We start from the raw sequence: 18,301 nt of genomic DNA, 5'->3' as shown, positions 1-18,301 counted from the left end.
TAAATACCAATGCCGCTAGGATTCAAACTCAGAGTACCAACATACAACTTGATTTCTCTTCGATTAGAAACAAATACACTAGATTTGCATGATTGAACAGATAATTTTAAATCTTTGATGACAAAATAGTTTCATTTTAAAGAGAAAAAGGTGCAACTACCACATCAACCAAATAAAATATTATGTTATGTAAAATTGAAGATTTTATTTTGCTACTGATATATAAGATTATTATTTTTTATTACAATTTTCCTATCTATCATGACATCATGATTGGTGATCCATGTACATTAAAGGGTCTCAAGATCTATAAACTCACCATGAGCTTTTGGAGGATAGTGAAGAGAATGAGCTTATGAGTTTTTATTTACTTATATTTTTGGACTAAACCAAAGCATAAAGTCAAGAAGTCCTCTTCTATGAGCTTTTTTTTTTTCAATTTAAAACAATTTTGTCTTCTTTTCTTTCCACAACTTCCAACTTCCAACTTCCGATGGCAATTTGGCAATAACATGGAGGAAGGAAGTGCTAATAATTGGTATCATATGTCCGCAACTCCCAAACTTGCTTGCGGACAGACATCTTCCATCCAAAGCTCCGACACCTCCGGAGGCCATTCGGCATTCCTCTCTTCTTCTTCTTCTCCTTCTCCTCCTCTCTCGCCCCCCCTTCTCTCTCTTAGGGTTTCGATCTCTAGGGTTTTCTATTCACATCTCCTCCCACGTCCGATCGATCACTTCGTCGAAGAAGGAAAGAAAGGGGGATCCCGGCCCGGCGATCGATGGCGGGGATACGGTGGCCGCCCGAGGACTCCGACATGCATCCAGCGAGGCCTGTTGCTGCCGGAGATCTGATATCGGATGACGACCGGTCGGTGGCGGCGGACTCTTGGTCGATAAAGAGCGACTACGGGAGCACGCTCGATGATGACCAGCGCCACGTCGATGCCGCTGAGATCCTCTCCGGGTGCCACTTCCCGGCCACATCCGATTACAGGTCCCTCTCTCCCTCCCTTGTATTTCCTTTCTGATTTGGTTCCAGATTTGGGGTGGGATAGGTTTGTGATCTGATCATGAACTTTGTTTGATTGAAGGGATTGTAGGAATTTTGAAATTGGATGGGAGTGTATTACAATGTGTGGTAAATTTTGATGTAATCTTTGTGTTCATTTATGCATATGGCTACATGCAATTCGTTTGTTTAACCGTCAGGAATTCAGGAAGTGACCAATTGTTTGGCTAGTCTCGTTGATTTTTCATTGTACTTCGTTTACGGGTAAAGCCAGATATGTTTCCTCAGCATCTGATAAAAGTTCTTCAGTGAAAGATTTAATAGTAGTGTTACTTATTTTTGGTGGAGAATTTTGTAAAGTTTATTCCCCTTTCACATTTTTAAGGAACAAAACCATTTTATATCTTCCAGATAAATCTCTTTTTTTTATTTAAATTAGTATATCATGGATCGAAACTTATTTGTTGCAGCTTGATGTACGTGGTGTCGCTGTTTTTTTTTTTTTTTTCCTTTAACAGTTCTTATCCTTGGTGTATACATGTTGTCATGAAGCAGTTCGGACAAGGATGCTCCAGATGCTAGTGAGGTGGAAACATCAATGTTGGGCTTACAAAACTATTGGGATGCTACTTATGCAGAGGATCTTGCAAATTTTCATGAACATGGCCGTGCAGGTGAAGTTTGGTGAGTTACTTTGAAATATTATTTGAAAAGCATTGTCTATACTTTTAGTGCTTGTAAATTGTAACACTGTTTTTTTTACATTCTGTGTCCTTTCTGTTTTCGTGCTCATGTTTTTATTTTGTATCAGTATTGCCTATACATTTCGTCCACTTGACCGTCTCTCTGTTCTTTTTCTATAAAAAGTGACCGACCATTCTTAATAATCGAACCAGACTTTCATTGTAGGTTAAAGAAATTCGGCCATGAATCTTCTTATAGATAACACATTCCAATTGAAGTTGTGAAAGATAAACTTAATTGGTTGAGAATGTGAAACAGCTGAAACACAATGTTGGAAATTATTGCAGTCAAGTTTTCTTCAACCCATAATAATCTATCCAAGCTTATCCTAATGGACATACATATGATATGTTAATAATGATATCAGTATGCTAGATTCCAAGACCTATGATTTGCATTTGATGTTTCGTTTTGCCTACACTATGTGGGTTTTCAGGAGAACTAAGATTTATGATAAGCAGATGTCGTGATTCCATGAATACATCATCTCTTCCTAACTTGAGATGCTAGTAGAAGCATTGGGTTCACTGTTCAAGGATATATCTTCATATCTTCTAAAATGAATTTATGATATTTTTACATGGATATTCATCAAATATTACTATGAGCTACTGCCTTGCTGTCAGTGGTATGTAAAGAACTACTGTTTTGCCTCATCTGCTGCTGTAAATGTTCTTTTAATTACACTTACTCACTCTCATTTGTAGGGCTTTTACAACTCAAAGCATTTAGAATAAGGCTTTTAAATGTATTACAACTTACAAGGCATCACCAATGGCTCAAAATGTGTTAAACATTTTCTAAAGTTAACACAAGAGAAAATCCGGTGAGATGTTCTCCCTCAAGACCTTTAAATTCCCATGATAGCAATGAGATGGATCCCATTTGGCTAGTTGGAGAACCTGTTGATTCGCATACATTACTAGTGGTACAATAGAATGTGGGAAAAAAATGTAAAGTGAAGAAGTATGCTTACATTTTCCTTCCATAGATGCGTCACTTCCAAGTACGAATGATTTGTCTGCTATTTGTGCCTAGGCTGTTTATCGCAATGCATCTGATTCTGAAAATCACTATTTCTCAGCAAAAAATTGTGTGGTAGTTACAGCCCTCCACCTGTATTGGGAGAAAACCTTATTGCTTATACTAATTTGTGAAAGAACAACTTAGGCTTTATTGTGTTCTCTCTAGGGAAATTATGTGAATTGGATTCTTCAGCATCCACCGTTTGAAACTTTACATTTAGGTTTTCTTAGTCATTTTGTCTAGGCCAGCAAGTCAGAAGCTAGGTGCATGAAGTAAATAGTATCTTCAAATTTACTTTGCATTTAGATGTATTGCACTTGCTTAAAAATTGATTAAGTTCAGTAAGTCATTCTTTCTTTATCTGAGTATGTAATCACATCCTTTGTTTTGTAAATATGTAAGCTTATTTCAGTATGCATATTGCAGGCAATTCAGTCTAGAACTTTGCCTTTTTTAACCTTGTGACTTGTTAAACTTTGCACATGCATTCATAAATGAGTTTTATCTAATTGCACATTTTTATGTTGTTATCTTGGCAACACAAAAATGCATATTAAAAAAAAGGTATTATTAGCTACTTTCTGATTCATACTTACTTGTTATTGTTATTGTTCTTTGATTGACAATATGATTAATCAAATTTCTTTTTTTCTTTTTTTTCTTTTTTTCCTTTTTCTTGAAGGGTGAGGCTATGCTTCACTCACTCTTTCAATGTCTAAAATTCCTAGCCTTGTATATATGTGGTATAGAATGATTCTTGTTTCAATTAATTTTAAATGCTACTTGACACATAATTTTTCAACTTTGAGTCAACTGAAGAGACCTAAAACTCTTGTTCTGTATATATATATCCCACCACTACTATTATGAGCTTGTATATAATTTTTGTTTGCTTATTAACTTCATAACATGGTGGGACATTTAGATGATTCTTATTGCAGTTTATATTGCTTTGCTTGCTAAATTAAATCATTGATATTAGAATAAGAAGTTAAAAACCACTATACTCTAAAAGATTAAGGTTTTAGTATAGTTAGTGATGTAACATGATGTCATAATAGAAGCCTTCGGTTTGAATTCTACTGGACTTATCTATCATTTAAAATATAAAATCTCTATCCATATATATTAATTCCACTTCTTGAGCTTATCCAAATGTTTCAGCCTAGAAGTGGGAGTTTTTGAAATATAGAAAGATCAAAATTACCACTCTTTTATAGCTTAAGCTTTTATAGTAGTTAGTTAATTAACAATTAAATCTAAGATGCTTGATCTGATCTTAACAATGCTTGCTCATTTATGTGAGTAGCTATATTTATTCAAAAAATGTTGTTCAGTAATAAAATATGGTTCGAGTTAAACCATCCTCCTTGCAGGTTTGGTGTTGAAGTCATGGATGTTCTTGTGGGCTGGATTAAAAATCTGTGTACCAACATATGTGAAGGTCAGCGTGTGACCAACGCCGAAAGCCATACATCTGAATCGAGTTACATCCACAAAGACCTATCCAGCTGGACTGTGCTTGATGTTGGCACTGGGAACGGTCTGCTGCTGCAGGAGCTTGCGAAGCAAGGGTAATTTCCTCAACATTTGTTCATGTTAGTTAGATCTTTTTAGTTCATTGGAGAATACATTAAAGCAGTATCTGGTTTGATATGTTGTGTCTTTATTTCTTAACTTCATATTGGGTTTAGAAACTGTCAAATATCAATCAGGTACCTCTGTGCTTAATTTTGTTTGTTGGTGGATCTAATGTTGAATAAAATGATGCTCCATAGCAGTACCATGTTTTTCCTTTGGATAAGCTTGGATTCTATGTCTTTGATTAGCTTATTCTATGCTCCTTTTTGTTGGTTTAATTAAATACCACAGTTTCTTTTATAACACATATTGCTAGGGAATTATTTACAAATCAGCTTATCTTTAAATATAGAGATAATCATGTGAATACTAATACTAATTATATGCAATGTATGTGGCTTTACCATGAATAAGCATTAGATTCCATTTGAAAAGATTTTCTTCAGCAAATTGACTTCTAGCATGAGGCACTCTAGAAATCTAGAAACTGCCATCCCTTGTTATCTTCTCTCGTTTCTAAAGCTCTTATCTGTCGTATCCCCCCACGTCGTTGGCATTCTACATTTGGCACGGCCGCGTGCTAGTCATTGTGCCATGTGGAGCTCTTTTTTTAAAAAAATTTCTATTTTCATCAATCATTTTTAAATCAACTGATCAATTGATTAGTTAGAAAACTTAGATAAAATTAATGATAATGAGACTAGAGATGATAATGATGATGGTGATGGTGATAATACTAAGATCCAGTCTAGTGGCGTGATGATGAAGATGAGACATACGTCCCTATTACATAATTTTTTCAGGGAGGTATTATTTTTATAAAGGATTTGAATCGTACGAGAACATCAGGAGAGGTATACCCATATGATGATATAAATTCATCATAATTAACATTATATCAATTACAGCTAAAACATCCTTATTATACTCTACATCTACAATCTGCATATGCTTATGATATGTCTGTGCCTGTGTTGATGCCGTTTATTTCTATGCATGTTTAATATACATATCATATCAGAGGAGAATTACAAAGCTTCTATTTGTACGAAGGCTATGTGAGATGTTACAATGAGTAATACTATTAGTGAATAAGTTTTAAAAAATATTGACAGTATTTAATGTAAAATTCTCGTGTTATTTTTGTGCCAGCAAATGAAGTCTTTGATTCTCCTCGTCATTTTACTTTAAACTAGATATTAATTAATTATTAAACTATTATCAATAAATATTATGTATTCAATTTTATTATGGAGTATTCAATTATTAATATTAGTTTTAATGAATGTCTTCAATCATAGTATATGTTGAATAATATTTATATTTAACTGTTGCTTTATCTTTAATAAAATAGATCATTTATAAAAATAATCTAAAGATAAAGTATTATAATGTAGGTTTTAAACTTTTAATACATATATTTAAACTAAAAATCAAATATTGACATATCAAAGACCCAAAAATATTTTTAGATATCCTAAAAAATTTATTAAAAATATTATAAATGTATGTCAATGGCACATAGAGGTGTGCCAAGGTGTGTTGCTCGGCACGCCTCCTGCCAACCGACATGTGCCATGGCACGGTTATCGTTGCTACATTGTGCCAAATGGCACGAAGAGTTTTCACATAGCTAGCTTGATGCCCTCCCTGCCTGCAAACCTTGTTCTTGCTGCACATCAATCTTTGTGTTATTATATATTTTTGCATTCATATAAAGTGATTTCATCAAATTCAGCGACTTTTGTCTCCCTTTGAGTACGGTATATACTTTTATCTTTGGTAGCTTCTTTATTATAAATAACTTACTAAATGTGTTCTGTATTAGTGTAGACAATGTATAGTATAAGTGTTACTGTTTTACTTTATTTTTCTTAGTTAGTGTTATTTGGCAATCAACTTTTGTGGTTATGCTTGCTGACTTGCTGAGAACTGTATCTATATTTCATTGTCCTTATTCCTAAAAGGAGATAAATTGATTGTTATACATTGCTGGATCATATCAGTGTGAAAAGTAAATTGCAGTTTGATGGCATAGAGCTCTCTTGTCTGAAGAGTTTAACCTTCTTAAAGGGCATTAAAATCTATCATGAGAACAAAGGAAATGGCAAAACATCATATATTGACCTTGCATACTAAGAACCTGATTACTGATGACATGGTCATATTCAGGACCAGAAATGATATATAGTTTCAGGACTGAAAAATCCTTATATTAATTGATTGTTAGGACTGTTTACATCATACTGGCTACCAAAACCCTTATAAAAAGATTCTAGTTCAGATAGCATGGTTCAAATAGAATAATTTATCATCTTTTAAGTATAAACCTAATAAGATTCACATCTATATAATAGTAATCTGAATTGGTGACCTTAATCGATCTATGATTTTAGGTCTGTCCCCTTTTGAGTTATGTGGTACAATCATAAAGCCTTTCATGACCATCTCAAACTTGTACCTGGTCCTTCAATTCATGGAGAAAATTGTCGACCTAGATAGTTATATGTGATCTCAGCTTCAGTCACTAGTTATCCATGTGCTGCTGATCTCATTATTTACAACAACGCATCACTGCTGACTTATTTTTAATCTTCAATAGTTGTACTTGTTGGATTGTTCCACTGTGATTGTTATGTTCCTTGGGATATAACTGAGGAATCAACTTTCAGGTTTTCTGATCTGACTGGAACTGATTATAGTGAAGGAGCAATTGAGCTTGCTCAAAGCCTTGCTGTTCGTAATGGATTACCATTTATCAAATTTTTGGTATGTCATCTTCCTTGTGAGAACATGCTGCTTACTTGTAATTCTTTTGCCCTAAAAAAATGCTCTTTATGTTGTGATGTATGTTTTATGGGCATGTTACTCAATATTGCTGTATCATCTGGCTGAATGCATATTAATTTCCTTGTGGCTCTTATAAGCAGTATAATCTGCAGTAATTATGTCGTATAAAATTGGAGATCCTAAAATCTTAAGAACTCATTTGTTCCTGCTTAGCTTGCTACTTTCATGTGATCATTTCCTACAACTACATGATCACATTTGAACTTACACCATACTTAATGCTACATGCTGATGAACTATTTCTGGATCTTTTGATCAACTTTAGTGCTGGTCTAGACTAGTAATTTTTCTATTAGTGACATGGATTTGTGCAATGGAATATATGGTTTTTTTACAGCACATACCATGCTGCCTTTATATCTCTGCATTGACTATGACCTTGCTTAACCATTTGTAACTTCTGTTTTAATCTTTAGATAGTTCTAATGGTTTTGGTCTTTGGGTTTTCTTTTATTTCTGGAAAACATGCTGAGAGGCTTCTCATGAACATATCTATCTGCACAGCTTTCTTTTGTTGTAACCTATTAATGTCATCTTCCTTAGATTTTCAATATATTAGAAATCCTGGTCCTCAAGCTGGTATATAACTGAGGTAATATGAAGATCCTTGCTGATGCATTGTTAAACACCAGCCAGGAGGATTTACAACTATATAAATTTCATTCTTATGAATTCTGATTCTCATTTATGGGAAAAACCAATTTGGAAGATGATGTTTTGTCCCAGTCTTGGTTTGACAGGATCCACCTTAATGTTACTGTCTTTTCATCTTCACCTTTTTTTTTCTGCTCAGATGTCTTACCATTCAATAATCTTAATAATGCAGCAGTTTACACGCTAATGCTTTCTTGTAAACTCTAAAAATGTTGAGCGGTGCTTTGACATCAATACATCAAGTCTTAAAAGTGCTCTGTTTATCACTATTGCTTGTTATAATCTTTTGGCCTTGGCTTTCAATGTGATGCCACAATACATTGTTACTTATCTTGCAAGATTGAAGGAAAAATCTCCTCTTGGTTCTTTATCATCATTGTTTATTAATTTATATGTTTATCACTTCACTACAGATTCTGATTCTCATGAGATGCTGTCAAACTTCATAAAGTTTACTAATCCTCTCATTTGATACTTCTCGGCATTCCTGCATCCTCATTACTTGTCAGTCTGATAGCTCTTTTGTTGCTATGTATTATATGTTAAACTCTATAGAATTTCTTCTTGGTTGTTTACATTGGTGGCAGGTTGATGATATTTTGGAGACAAAACTGGAAAGGCAGTTTCAACTTGTTAATGACAAAGGTACTGTCGATGCCATTGGGCTGCAACAGGATGGCACTATTAAAAGGTGACAGTACTTTGTTGCAGGCACCTAGCTACTGCGAGTTTGCTATAGTTTAACTCTCATTTTTCTTTCCTCTTACCCTTTGGTGTGTCTTAAGATTCAACCGATTCCTTAAGTAGATTCATTCTGAATTGCTTCAATTAAAATGACCAAATATACAACCAGTTTCTTAATGAAGTAAACCACCCATCCATGAGCGGTTCTTATGGATATCCTAGTGTAAGATATTCTTGGAATTAATTAACAATACAGTGCGTGTCGTCTCTTGAGTTTTGACTGGTCTCCCAGTGGCCAGAGAAACCCGGTTCCTAGTTCGGAAGCCAGAACTTTGGTTCCCCTCACTGATGGTTGATGTCATAAATTTGGATTCCATAAGTTCCTTCATCTCCTGAAATCTAATAGTTCAGGGCTTTTAAAAGTATAAAATTTTCTGATGTTAACGTTGTATAGCTTATCTGATTAATTTTGCCCGTGTAAATCAGGATGATGTACTGGGAATCTATGGCTCACTTGGTCTCTCCAGGTGGCATACTGGTCAGTAATTCACATTACGTTGTGAATTTATTGCCTGAGCTAAATCTTCTCCTCCTTCCCCTCATCTTAATGTAATGTCATACGACAGGTTATTACTGCATGCAACAGTACAAAGGATGAAATAGTGCAAGAAGTGGAGAACTTCTGTCAAAGAAAGCATGATTCTCAAGGATCAGATGGAGAGGCAAGCAGCGAGAATGCTGTCTTCCAGTATCTTGATCACGTCCAGACTTATCCTACCGTGATGTTCGGCGGGGCAGAAGGTTCCCGTGTGGCCACTGTTGCATTTATCCGTAAATGAGACACATTTATTTTCGGTCCTTCTCTAATTTGTATATGGAATTAATTATACCAACAATGATTCCTTACTGCTTGGATTTCTTTTTCACTTATGTGAAAAAGGAAGTAGGTCAATAATTATGGCTCATTTCATATGGCTTTCTGGATGTCATCTTGTGCTTAAAAGGAATCTGCACTCAAGAAATTTTAGAATGCTTTCTTATCCTTTCTTCTGTTCCATTTTAAAAAAAGCATGTCAAATAGATCCATTGTTTCAGGAGCATTCCGCTGCGAAAGAAAGAGAAAAAGATTAGAGATGAAAAATTGATATCATCCTATAGATGATATGATGGGGGTGTTACTGTAATTGTCCCTCCTTTGTTTCATGAGGATCACAACAATCCATCAAGTCCATTGATCAGAAGTTAGAAGCAACAATAGATTAAGATATATCTTTTCCACTGTTCTTTTTTTGGGGTTGGTTGAATAATTCTATAGCCCATAGTTGTTAAAAAGGAAAAGAAGTAATCTCAACCTCTTGCTTTTTTAATGATACTTTACATGGGCTGTAGTTAATTCTATGTATTTGCTAAATGGATCAAGACTGATCTTGGTCGGATAGTATTTAAGCCATTTTATTTGAAAAAGAAAAGGAGATCATAAGATAATAATTTGCCTATCATTTATACCTTATTAGTATTTAACATTTTTAAATGCATTACGAAAAATACCAAAATTAAAAGACTCATGGGTGGTAATCAAGGAATACCGTAAAAGCCCTTAATTTCTCTCACCTTCTCTGGCTTAGTCGATGACGTACGACGGAGATTTTAAACTATTGTATAGATATATCATGGTCAATTCCTCAGAAAATAATGAGTCACCCGTTCCATTGATATGGACACGTCTGAGATCAACAAATGCTCGGGAGTTCCTCTATTCAATCATTTTCCTTCTTGTTGCTAAATATCTTGTTCGTATACATTTTTTCTTCGTTTCTCGAGCCTCTAGTGAGTTACAGACAGAGTTAGAAAAGATAAATTTTTGATGATTCCATCATACATGATTGAGTTGCGAAAACTTCTGGATATGTATCCTACATCTGAACTGAATTCTTTCTGGTTAAAGAATCTCTTTCTAGTTGCTCTGGAACAATTAGGAGATTCTCTGAAAGAAATATGGGGTTCTACTTCTGGTGGCAACATGTTATTGTGTGGTGGTTACGCTTATGGGGTCAAATCAATACGTTCTAAGAAGAAATATTTGAATAGCAATCTCATCGATCTCATAAGTTATCATACCAAATTCATCAATCGAATCACTTTTTTGAGAAATACGAGACATCTAAGTCGTACAAGTAAAGGGATCTATTCATTAATAAGAAAAAGAAAAAATGTGAATGGTGATTGGATTGATGATAAAATAGAATCCTGGGTCGCGAAATCGGTACAATGAAATTGGATCCAATCCAGATCCGAACGGATCTTATAATCATCAAACCAAATCCTACCATTTAATAAATGGATAGGAGATTTTGTAATCCGATCCAAACTAAATGGCGAATCTGATTACACCCCTACATCATAACCAAACATCATCCCTCATTGGGTTAGTGACTTAATGCATACGTGGAGGGTTCATTCTAATGCTCTTTGCTTAGGAGCACGATATATCCCACTATACTCCTCTATAAATAGCCGAAAACATCCAACTGTCCAAGCTCAAACTCCCATCTAAAGAGTACTTCTTTACACAGTTAGAGGGATGGGTGGGAAAGGAGGTGGTGGTGGAGGAGGCAAAGGAGGGGGCGGTGGAGGGAAAGGAGGTGGTTGTGGAGGAGGCAAAGGAGGGGGCGGTGGAGGAAAAGGTGGTGTCAGCGGAGGAGGAGGTGGTGGTGGAGGAAAAAGTGGTGGCAGCGGAGGAGGAAAAGGTGGCGGCGGTGGTGGCGGAGGGCACTCGGCTAAAGGCGGCGGAGGGGGGGGGTGGAATAATGAAAGCTCCTGGGGGTGGTGGTGAACGTTTTATATCAAGAACTGGCTTTGAGAGCAACCCTCGAGAATATTTCCATGGTTTGCACCAGGGTGAGGGTGGCAAGAGTGACCCTTGAAGTGGTCACTGAGCATGTTATCTTTGATGTACAAAACATCATAATTTTTTTTTTTTGTTTTTGTTTTTGTTTTCTTTTGGCTTCGAAGTAACTAGACTGGCTTATTAGTGTGTTTAGAGTTTAGAGTTTCTTTTTCTTCCTTCCTTTTTATGTACTCCCTCCTCTCGCCGGCGGCGTGTAGGTGTTGTTCGCCGGGGCCGGAGAAGATGAGGGGTGTACGTACGTAACAACACGTGTATGGTGTACGTGTCTGGATCTTTTGGCTGTGTGTGCATGCATATATATATATATATATATATATATATATATATATATAGCTGTTCCCCTCTATTTGCCATGTGTATTACTAATATTTGAGATCAAATTTCAAAGGGAACAAAAAGAATATGTTTGAGTTTATCCCTTCTACAGTAGAGGCGGAAAATAAGACAAAAAAAAAAGAAAAAGAAAAGAAAACGAGGCGGCGTTAAGAAAATTTGTTATTATGGAGGTCCCTATGAATCGTTAGGATAAGGGCAAAAATATTATAGGAGAAATTATATTTTATCTTATATGATTTTTATGATTTAGGTCTAAATTTACTTTACATTCTTATTATTTATTTGAGTCACTTTACTCTTTAATTCCTATTTTAGAGTGTGATACAAGGACATTTATTATCTGACTTCTATTAAACACAGTAATAAGTCTACAAGTAGTCTAATCCATCTGTTGATTGGCTTGCTAATTTTGGTAGAACTAATGGTTATGGTTGTACTTGGGATGAGAGTTTTCTTTTTAATCTTTTACGTCGGTAGCCTTTGACTTTTGTAATCGTGAAAGTTAATTAATAAAATCCTTTTTTTTTTTTTTAAAAAAAAGGTCTACCAGTTGGGACATCGAATCATCGGGTAAGAACCACGTCACCTGGGAGCAATAATGGTATATTTTCATTTTACCACTGTATTATTAGTATTTGATATAATTTAATCCCTAGTTTAATTTATTACATTATAATTATTAGAATCTAGAGGTCGGATTGCTAAATTATTGGATCGACTAGTGAGTCACTTGATGGGTTTAATCCGGTTCTAATAACTGTGTTAAACAAACTATATACTAGCTCATGCTAACCTCATCTTTGAAATTTATCTCAAATTTAGGGCATTTTCTTTTCAACCTTTGGATTAAACTCGTTCTAATTACTACTATAAATCAAAATACAAGTATATAGGGTTTGACATCGTTGGATCTTTAGCCCCCATTCATTTTAAGAATAATTTTTTAATTTATTTTAGAATATAACTATTTATTTCAAAATAACAGTTGAATACTATAATAATCTGATTCTAGAATACAAACATTATTTATCAAATTTATATTATATCACACACTGACTTAATTACTAATTTACCCTTAATATATATCCCATCAACCTAATTTATATTAAATCAAAAAGTATTCATAATAATTTAATAAAAAATAAGAAATATTTTTTCTATATTTTTTTTCACTTGATATCACATCAAAGATAATTATTACACTATTATTTTAAAATACAAGTGAACATAAGAATAGCTATTCCGGAGATAGAGATCTTATTTTGAAATAACAAAGAGTAAATATGTATTCTAAAATTGATCATATTTCTGAAGTAAATAATACGGTAAGTTAATCACTTCTCACTCATATCAAGAACCTAGGTAGTTAAGTGAAGCCATCCAATTTTAGTCCAGAGTAGTAGAATGGTCAGGTTAATTTATACATTCATATAAAAATATTATCTTATCAAAATTAACTTTGGACAGAATTTTAATTTAAACGGGTTTGGCCTCGGATTATTCAGCTTCTTAATTTATTCATTTAGGCTGTGGTGATTGGTGAATCCTTTGGCTATATGAACAACGCTCTCTCCATCTTCTAAAACTTTTGACCTTTAAAGAGAGGCAAGAACAAATTCTCTTCTCTGGGAGTCCAGATCGAGAAGACATAAATGCTTGCACTACAATGAAGATATTTTATCCAAAACTAACTTTAACTTGATATCATGTCGTGGGCCCATCGATTTGCATGGTTTTGAATATAAATGCCAATTGTTCCCTAGCACACGGAGTTGGCTGGTTGAATAAGATTGAAATAGTTATTGGAAACGGGCAAAATTAATGTGGATTCTGGATCATTCTCTCGCTGCAGCCAAAATGTTCTATATAATATTTGGATACGTCGCTACTAGTTGCTATCTATCTTTACAACTTATTGACCAATGCTACCAACTCTTCTAGGATTTCGGGGTTATCTTCTCTCCTCTAGTTACTAGAGGGCTAGCTACCAACTTGCTCTTTTAGGATTTCGGGGTTATCTTCTCTCCTCTAGTTGAGGGCCCTTTTGCCGTCGCTGGCTTCTCTTCTCTAGATTTTTTTCCCGTCAAATGCCTCTTTATCCTCCGTTTCTACTTACATGAGTGCTTGTATTTATTATTATCTATTTGATATTATATTTCTTTGTTGTTCAATATATCTTCAACCAAGTTTAAGATTTATATTAAGAGTCGTCGTGTGTCTTTTCCTCCTTTCTTTGTGTATTAAGTTATAACTGTTTGCTTAATCTAAAAAAAGAAAGTATTAGCAAGCCCATGAGTGATTATAAACTTAGTGTTTACTTACATAAACTCTAATAAAAGCATTTAGACAATTTTTTTGAGATATTATTTATTTTAATTAGAAGGTTATAAATAAGAAGAGATGGGAGAGTGTACCAAATAGAATCATTTTCGACAAGACTTAATTAATAACCAATTTCTTTTTCCATTATATCACACTCTATTCACTACTATTTCTTATTGTCATATGTAGGACTTCATGTGTAGTTTAGTTTTGTGTCATCTTAAACAAGCTCAAGATATGCATTAATTCGAAAGACCTCCTCCTGCTCTAATACCTTGAGAATTCACCCTTAATTTAGAATTTAGATTTAAAGCTAATAAAGATCGGTATGGATCTAATCTACTACACCTTAGCACCTGCTATACGATAGAATTGTCCCTTATTCTTTTGATAGTAAGATTACATATGGATATAGTGGTTCACATAACCATTGATTTACTCTCTTACTCTATCATTCATGACTCTTCTTTTTCTAACTCTAGAGAATTCAAAAGTTTGTCATAACTTCTAATGCATAAGAAAAATGTCGTATGAACTTTGATTAGTAAAAGATTATTATGCCATTGTAAATATATTTACAAGAAAAACAAATCTTATTTTTTTGGTAAGAAAAATTTAGTCGTGTAAATATTTTGTGATAATCTCGATCGAAATGTGTATCTTTAATTCTTCGCCAAATGATGGCATCAAAAGTCGGTTAAAATTTCATACAAGCATATGTACTTTAAAAATCACCAAGAAAAAAGTAAAAAGAAAAATATATAGAGTGATCATCACAACACTCATGGAACTTCCTCGATGGTATCCAACGCCGGCCTCCACGACCGCTGCCATGTCGGCCTCTCGGTCTGCTTCATAGTCACCGCATTAATCATCGGCTCCTCGTCGCACGTTGCTTCCGACGTCGGAAGCAAGCAGAATTCTCCGAGCATCGGCAAGATCCTCACGAGACTCTTCGCCGGAGCGCGCCTTCTCCTCTTCACCGCTCCAGACGCCCTGTGCGAGAGGATCGCCATCTCCTCGTCGGTGAGAACCGAGTAGAGCATGTCCATCGGAAGGAGGAAGTAGAGGTGGTGTCTCTGGAGCTCCTCGTCGGCAGTCAGGCCGGGGACGCGGCAGCCCACGTTGAGGTGGTTGGCGTCGCAGACGAATTGGCCGGGGTTTCCAACCATGAGCTCCGCGGCGCGCACCGGGTCGGCGCCGTAGTCTTCCTCTATGCCGTCGTTGGTGATGACTTTGATCGATCCAGTGGACGATGATCCCGTGTTTCCCATGAGAGAGAAAGAGAGAGAGAGAGAAGGATGGAGATATGCTTTGGTTTGGAAGAAGATTAGGAAGTTTTTAAGGCATTTTAAGGTCATATGCATAAAAAAAAAAGAAGTACTTATAAAAAGAGATAGATAGAGAAAATTTAACAGTAGTAGGGAGAGAGAGATAAAAGAAGAAGAGTATAAAACTCTTTTGTTGGGCTGTCACCAAAACACTCTTCAATTTGCTTGTTTGATATATGGAAATTAATCAAGATTTGAAGCCAGAAAACAAAAGTTGGCAACGCTTGTCGTCTCTCCATGTAGAATATATGATCCATTAACAAACTTGACCCATACGGCAGCCAGATGACCTGCAACCTCGGTGCATCAACTTCCTACAAACGCTGCATTTGGCAGAATTTGACTGGAAAGAAAGTCCAATACACTTTTGAAATACTCTAAAAAAATATATCAAATGCGAGAAGAAAAAAAATCTATATATAAGTCATTGATTCAGTCGGCCACTTTTATATAAAAGCAGCTAAATTAAAAATAATTTATATAAATATTTTTTCTAAATTTCGATACTCAAGACTTATATCTGAAATCATTTCCAAGCACACATAATTTCAAATTTAAGTTGGAAATGAATTAAACGTGTAAAAAAAATTAAGAACAAATTAAAAATAGCTAGTCTCATAAACCCTGGGTCCTCACTCTCCTTTTCCCAATAGGATGATGCTATTGCGTTATTAATGCAGTTGGTTGGTACTTCTTGTTGCATATGTTCTTTTTTTTTATATATAAATATAAATATATATATGTTAGTGGATGAGCAATTTTATAGTAGCTCTTGATCACTTTGACAAGGAAGAGGAGGGGCTTTATTTGGCCAGTGATGTATGTGCAGAGGCCAGCTTGCTTTCACCTTATCATCTGGCTTTGGGCCCCCATCCACAACTGCTGTCTGACATGAATTGCTCACCGGTGGACATATACAAATCTTGCAAGCTGTTGATGGGACCCAGATCAATGGATCAATTTGCTACTTTACACACACAAAAGAAGAAGAAGAAGAAGAATTCTCAATTTGAAGTCAATTAAGAAAGATCTTATTCAGAATGTTTTGCTAGACTGAATAATTCTGTTAACAGTAGTTGATAAACATTAGATGCATCTCTGTTAAGAAAGATTTTCTTTTTCTTTTTCTTTTTGGTTTGAAAATGATTTAGAAAGCTATTTATAGATCTCTTGCTTCTTGGATTAGATAATAGCAGTAATAGAGGTTGCTAATGATTGTGAAGGACAAACATAGTGCAAGAAATCTATCTATTAAGCTTGAGAAAAGATTGACCAAACGCTTATTCACATCACAAGTACTTGTATAACTAAATGCCAATTCATTTTATAATAATGCACAGAATTGTGTGGATTGTGATGTTGTAGCTTTGAATTAAATCTTTGAGCCATTCATTATTGGAGGTTGTGAGGTATAAGTGAAGTGACCTCACTCAATCATTTAGGAGATTTTAAATGGGAACATACTTAATTAGCTACTTATTAATTCAATCCAATGATTTGGATTAGTAGGGTTGGAAATTGGGCAGCAGAGCTTATGATTACAGAAGAGATATTAAAATGTTCAAGCGTCCTATTCCTACCTAAAGATTGATGAGAAAGATTTCCTGAGGAGATAATGGTTGGTGAATAATAGATATCAGAACGGAGGAACAAGAATATGTGTGTCGGAAACAACCAAACTCACCGACTAGAATAATAAAGACAAATGCTTTAATTAAATTATAGTTTCTTTATATTAATTGTTCTCTTTTTGGAGGATTTATTGAGATCTTGGCTCTATCCTGCTTAATTTCAACAAATTTTTTGTTAATGTTTGTATCCAATAGTGTTTTTTTTTCCTAGTTTTAGAGTTTATATTGCAAGTCTTTTGTATCTTCTTTGTTACTTTTCATCTCTTTTTAAATTTGATAGATGTTGAGAGATGTGAGAGTAGTGTGAAAATGGTTGACATAAATTATGGGGCACACACTTATTAATAGCTTAATCTTTTGGGTTGAAGAAGAGTTTTAGTAGTTGAATCATACCATTTTTTTCCATTAATTAAGATATTTGCTGTGACAAATTTGATAATACAAGTGTACATGCAAGCTCTTTAGTTGCATTTGGATAGGAAATAAACATAACTTTATTCTAGTATAGTAAGAGTTATATTAGTTTATTATCCAAATAGCAATTTATCTTAAGCTAGTTTAGCACTGCCTACTTGTTTTTCCTCTTCTCTTTTAATCCAATAATTTATATTTACCAATGAAATTCAATTACTATTTTGCATTTAACAAGAAACATCACTTCGATCAACTATTATTCAAACTATTGTTTCAATCCTTCTCTCTCTCTCTATCATCCAAAAGTGTAACTGAGTCGTTTATTAGAATATCTTCTAAACTTATTATTTTTTATATCACATCAACCATAATTATTATTACATCATTATATTGGTTTACATCCAAATATTATATTAGTTTAACTGGTTTTAACTAGCTTATTTAAGTTTAAGATATTATCATAGCTAAACTAACTTGGGACTTTTTCCACGTCCAAACGTCACCTTAAGATGTAGGCAATACATGGTTGCAATACAATTAAGTTAGTGTAGTACAATGACAGCACACAATACCTAATTTGCAAGATGACTTCTGGGAAACTCTATCTAGGAGTAAATTTCATCACTTTTAATTCTCGAACCCTCATAGTTCTGGAGCAGAGAAACTAGTCCGTTATCAAATAGTTGATATAATGGAAGTTCCAAATTTATTGTCTAGAGAGCAATTGAACCAAGCAAATGTTGATCCAACCAATTACTGTAACCAGGCTTAAAAATTTATTTCCAGGATCTCTCAATGTAACAATAGCA

At 34.6% G+C, this 18,301-nt stretch overlaps 3 protein-coding genes across 3 annotated transcripts; 2 read left to right on the top strand and 1 right to left on the bottom strand.

The window, feature by feature from the left end:
* Positions 1 to 322: 322 nt before the first annotated feature.
* LOC140795497 (uncharacterized) lies at positions 323 to 9,534 on the top strand. The gene is made up of 7 exons (XM_073148082.1): positions 323 to 996; positions 1,567 to 1,695; positions 4,158 to 4,355; positions 7,035 to 7,131; positions 8,454 to 8,557; positions 9,037 to 9,088; positions 9,177 to 9,534. Exons 1-7 carry the CDS (start codon positions 782 to 784, stop codon positions 9,387 to 9,389), a joined length of 1,008 nt encoding a protein of 335 aa, XP_073004183.1. The 5' UTR covers positions 323 to 781; the 3' UTR covers positions 9,390 to 9,534.
* Positions 9,535 to 10,178: 644 nt separating this feature from the next.
* On the top strand, positions 10,179 to 11,474 carry LOC140792735 (protein Ycf2-like). Its single transcript, XM_073143937.1, is given in 3 exon segments — positions 10,179 to 10,401; positions 10,404 to 10,813; positions 11,124 to 11,474. Coding segments are annotated over 3 exon segments (984 nt in total).
* Positions 11,475 to 14,759: 3,285 nt separating this feature from the next.
* LOC140800722 (uncharacterized) lies at positions 14,760 to 15,457 on the bottom strand. Its single transcript, XM_073155536.1, has one exon. The coding sequence runs from the start codon at positions 15,388 to 15,390 to the stop codon at positions 14,899 to 14,901; it is 492 nt and encodes a 163-aa protein (XP_073011637.1). The 5' UTR covers positions 15,391 to 15,457; the 3' UTR covers positions 14,760 to 14,898.
* Positions 15,458 to 18,301: the final 2,844 nt, after the last annotated feature.

The sequence above is a fragment of the Typha latifolia genome, chromosome 1 (genome assembly GCF_019914945.1).
Source record: "Typha latifolia isolate L0001 chromosome 1, TyphaL0001v2, whole genome shotgun sequence".
Lineage (NCBI taxonomy): Eukaryota > Viridiplantae > Streptophyta > Magnoliopsida > Poales > Typhaceae > Typha > Typha latifolia.
The sequence above is the reverse complement of the archived record's forward strand: the minus strand, read 5'-3'. Positions and strand labels throughout refer to the sequence as shown.

What these genes read in the sequence shown, in the direction of transcription:
- LOC140795497 (XM_073148082.1), top strand. Translation starts at nt 782, where the DNA reads ATGGCGGGGATACGGTGGCCGCCCGAGGACTCCGACATGCATCCAGCG. An exon ending in CCGGCCACATCCGATTACAG is followed by an intron (nt 997 to 1,566) that starts GTCCCTCTCTCC and finishes GTCATGAAGCAG; the next exon opens with TTCGGACAAGGATGCTCCAG. An exon ending in CAGGAGCTTGCGAAGCAAGG is followed by an intron (nt 4,356 to 7,034) that starts GTAATTTCCTCA and finishes ATCAACTTTCAG; the next exon opens with GTTTTCTGATCTGACTGGAA.
- LOC140800722 (XM_073155536.1), bottom strand. Translation starts at nt 15,390, where the DNA reads ATGGGAAACACGGGATCATCGTCCACTGGATCGATCAAAGTCATCACC.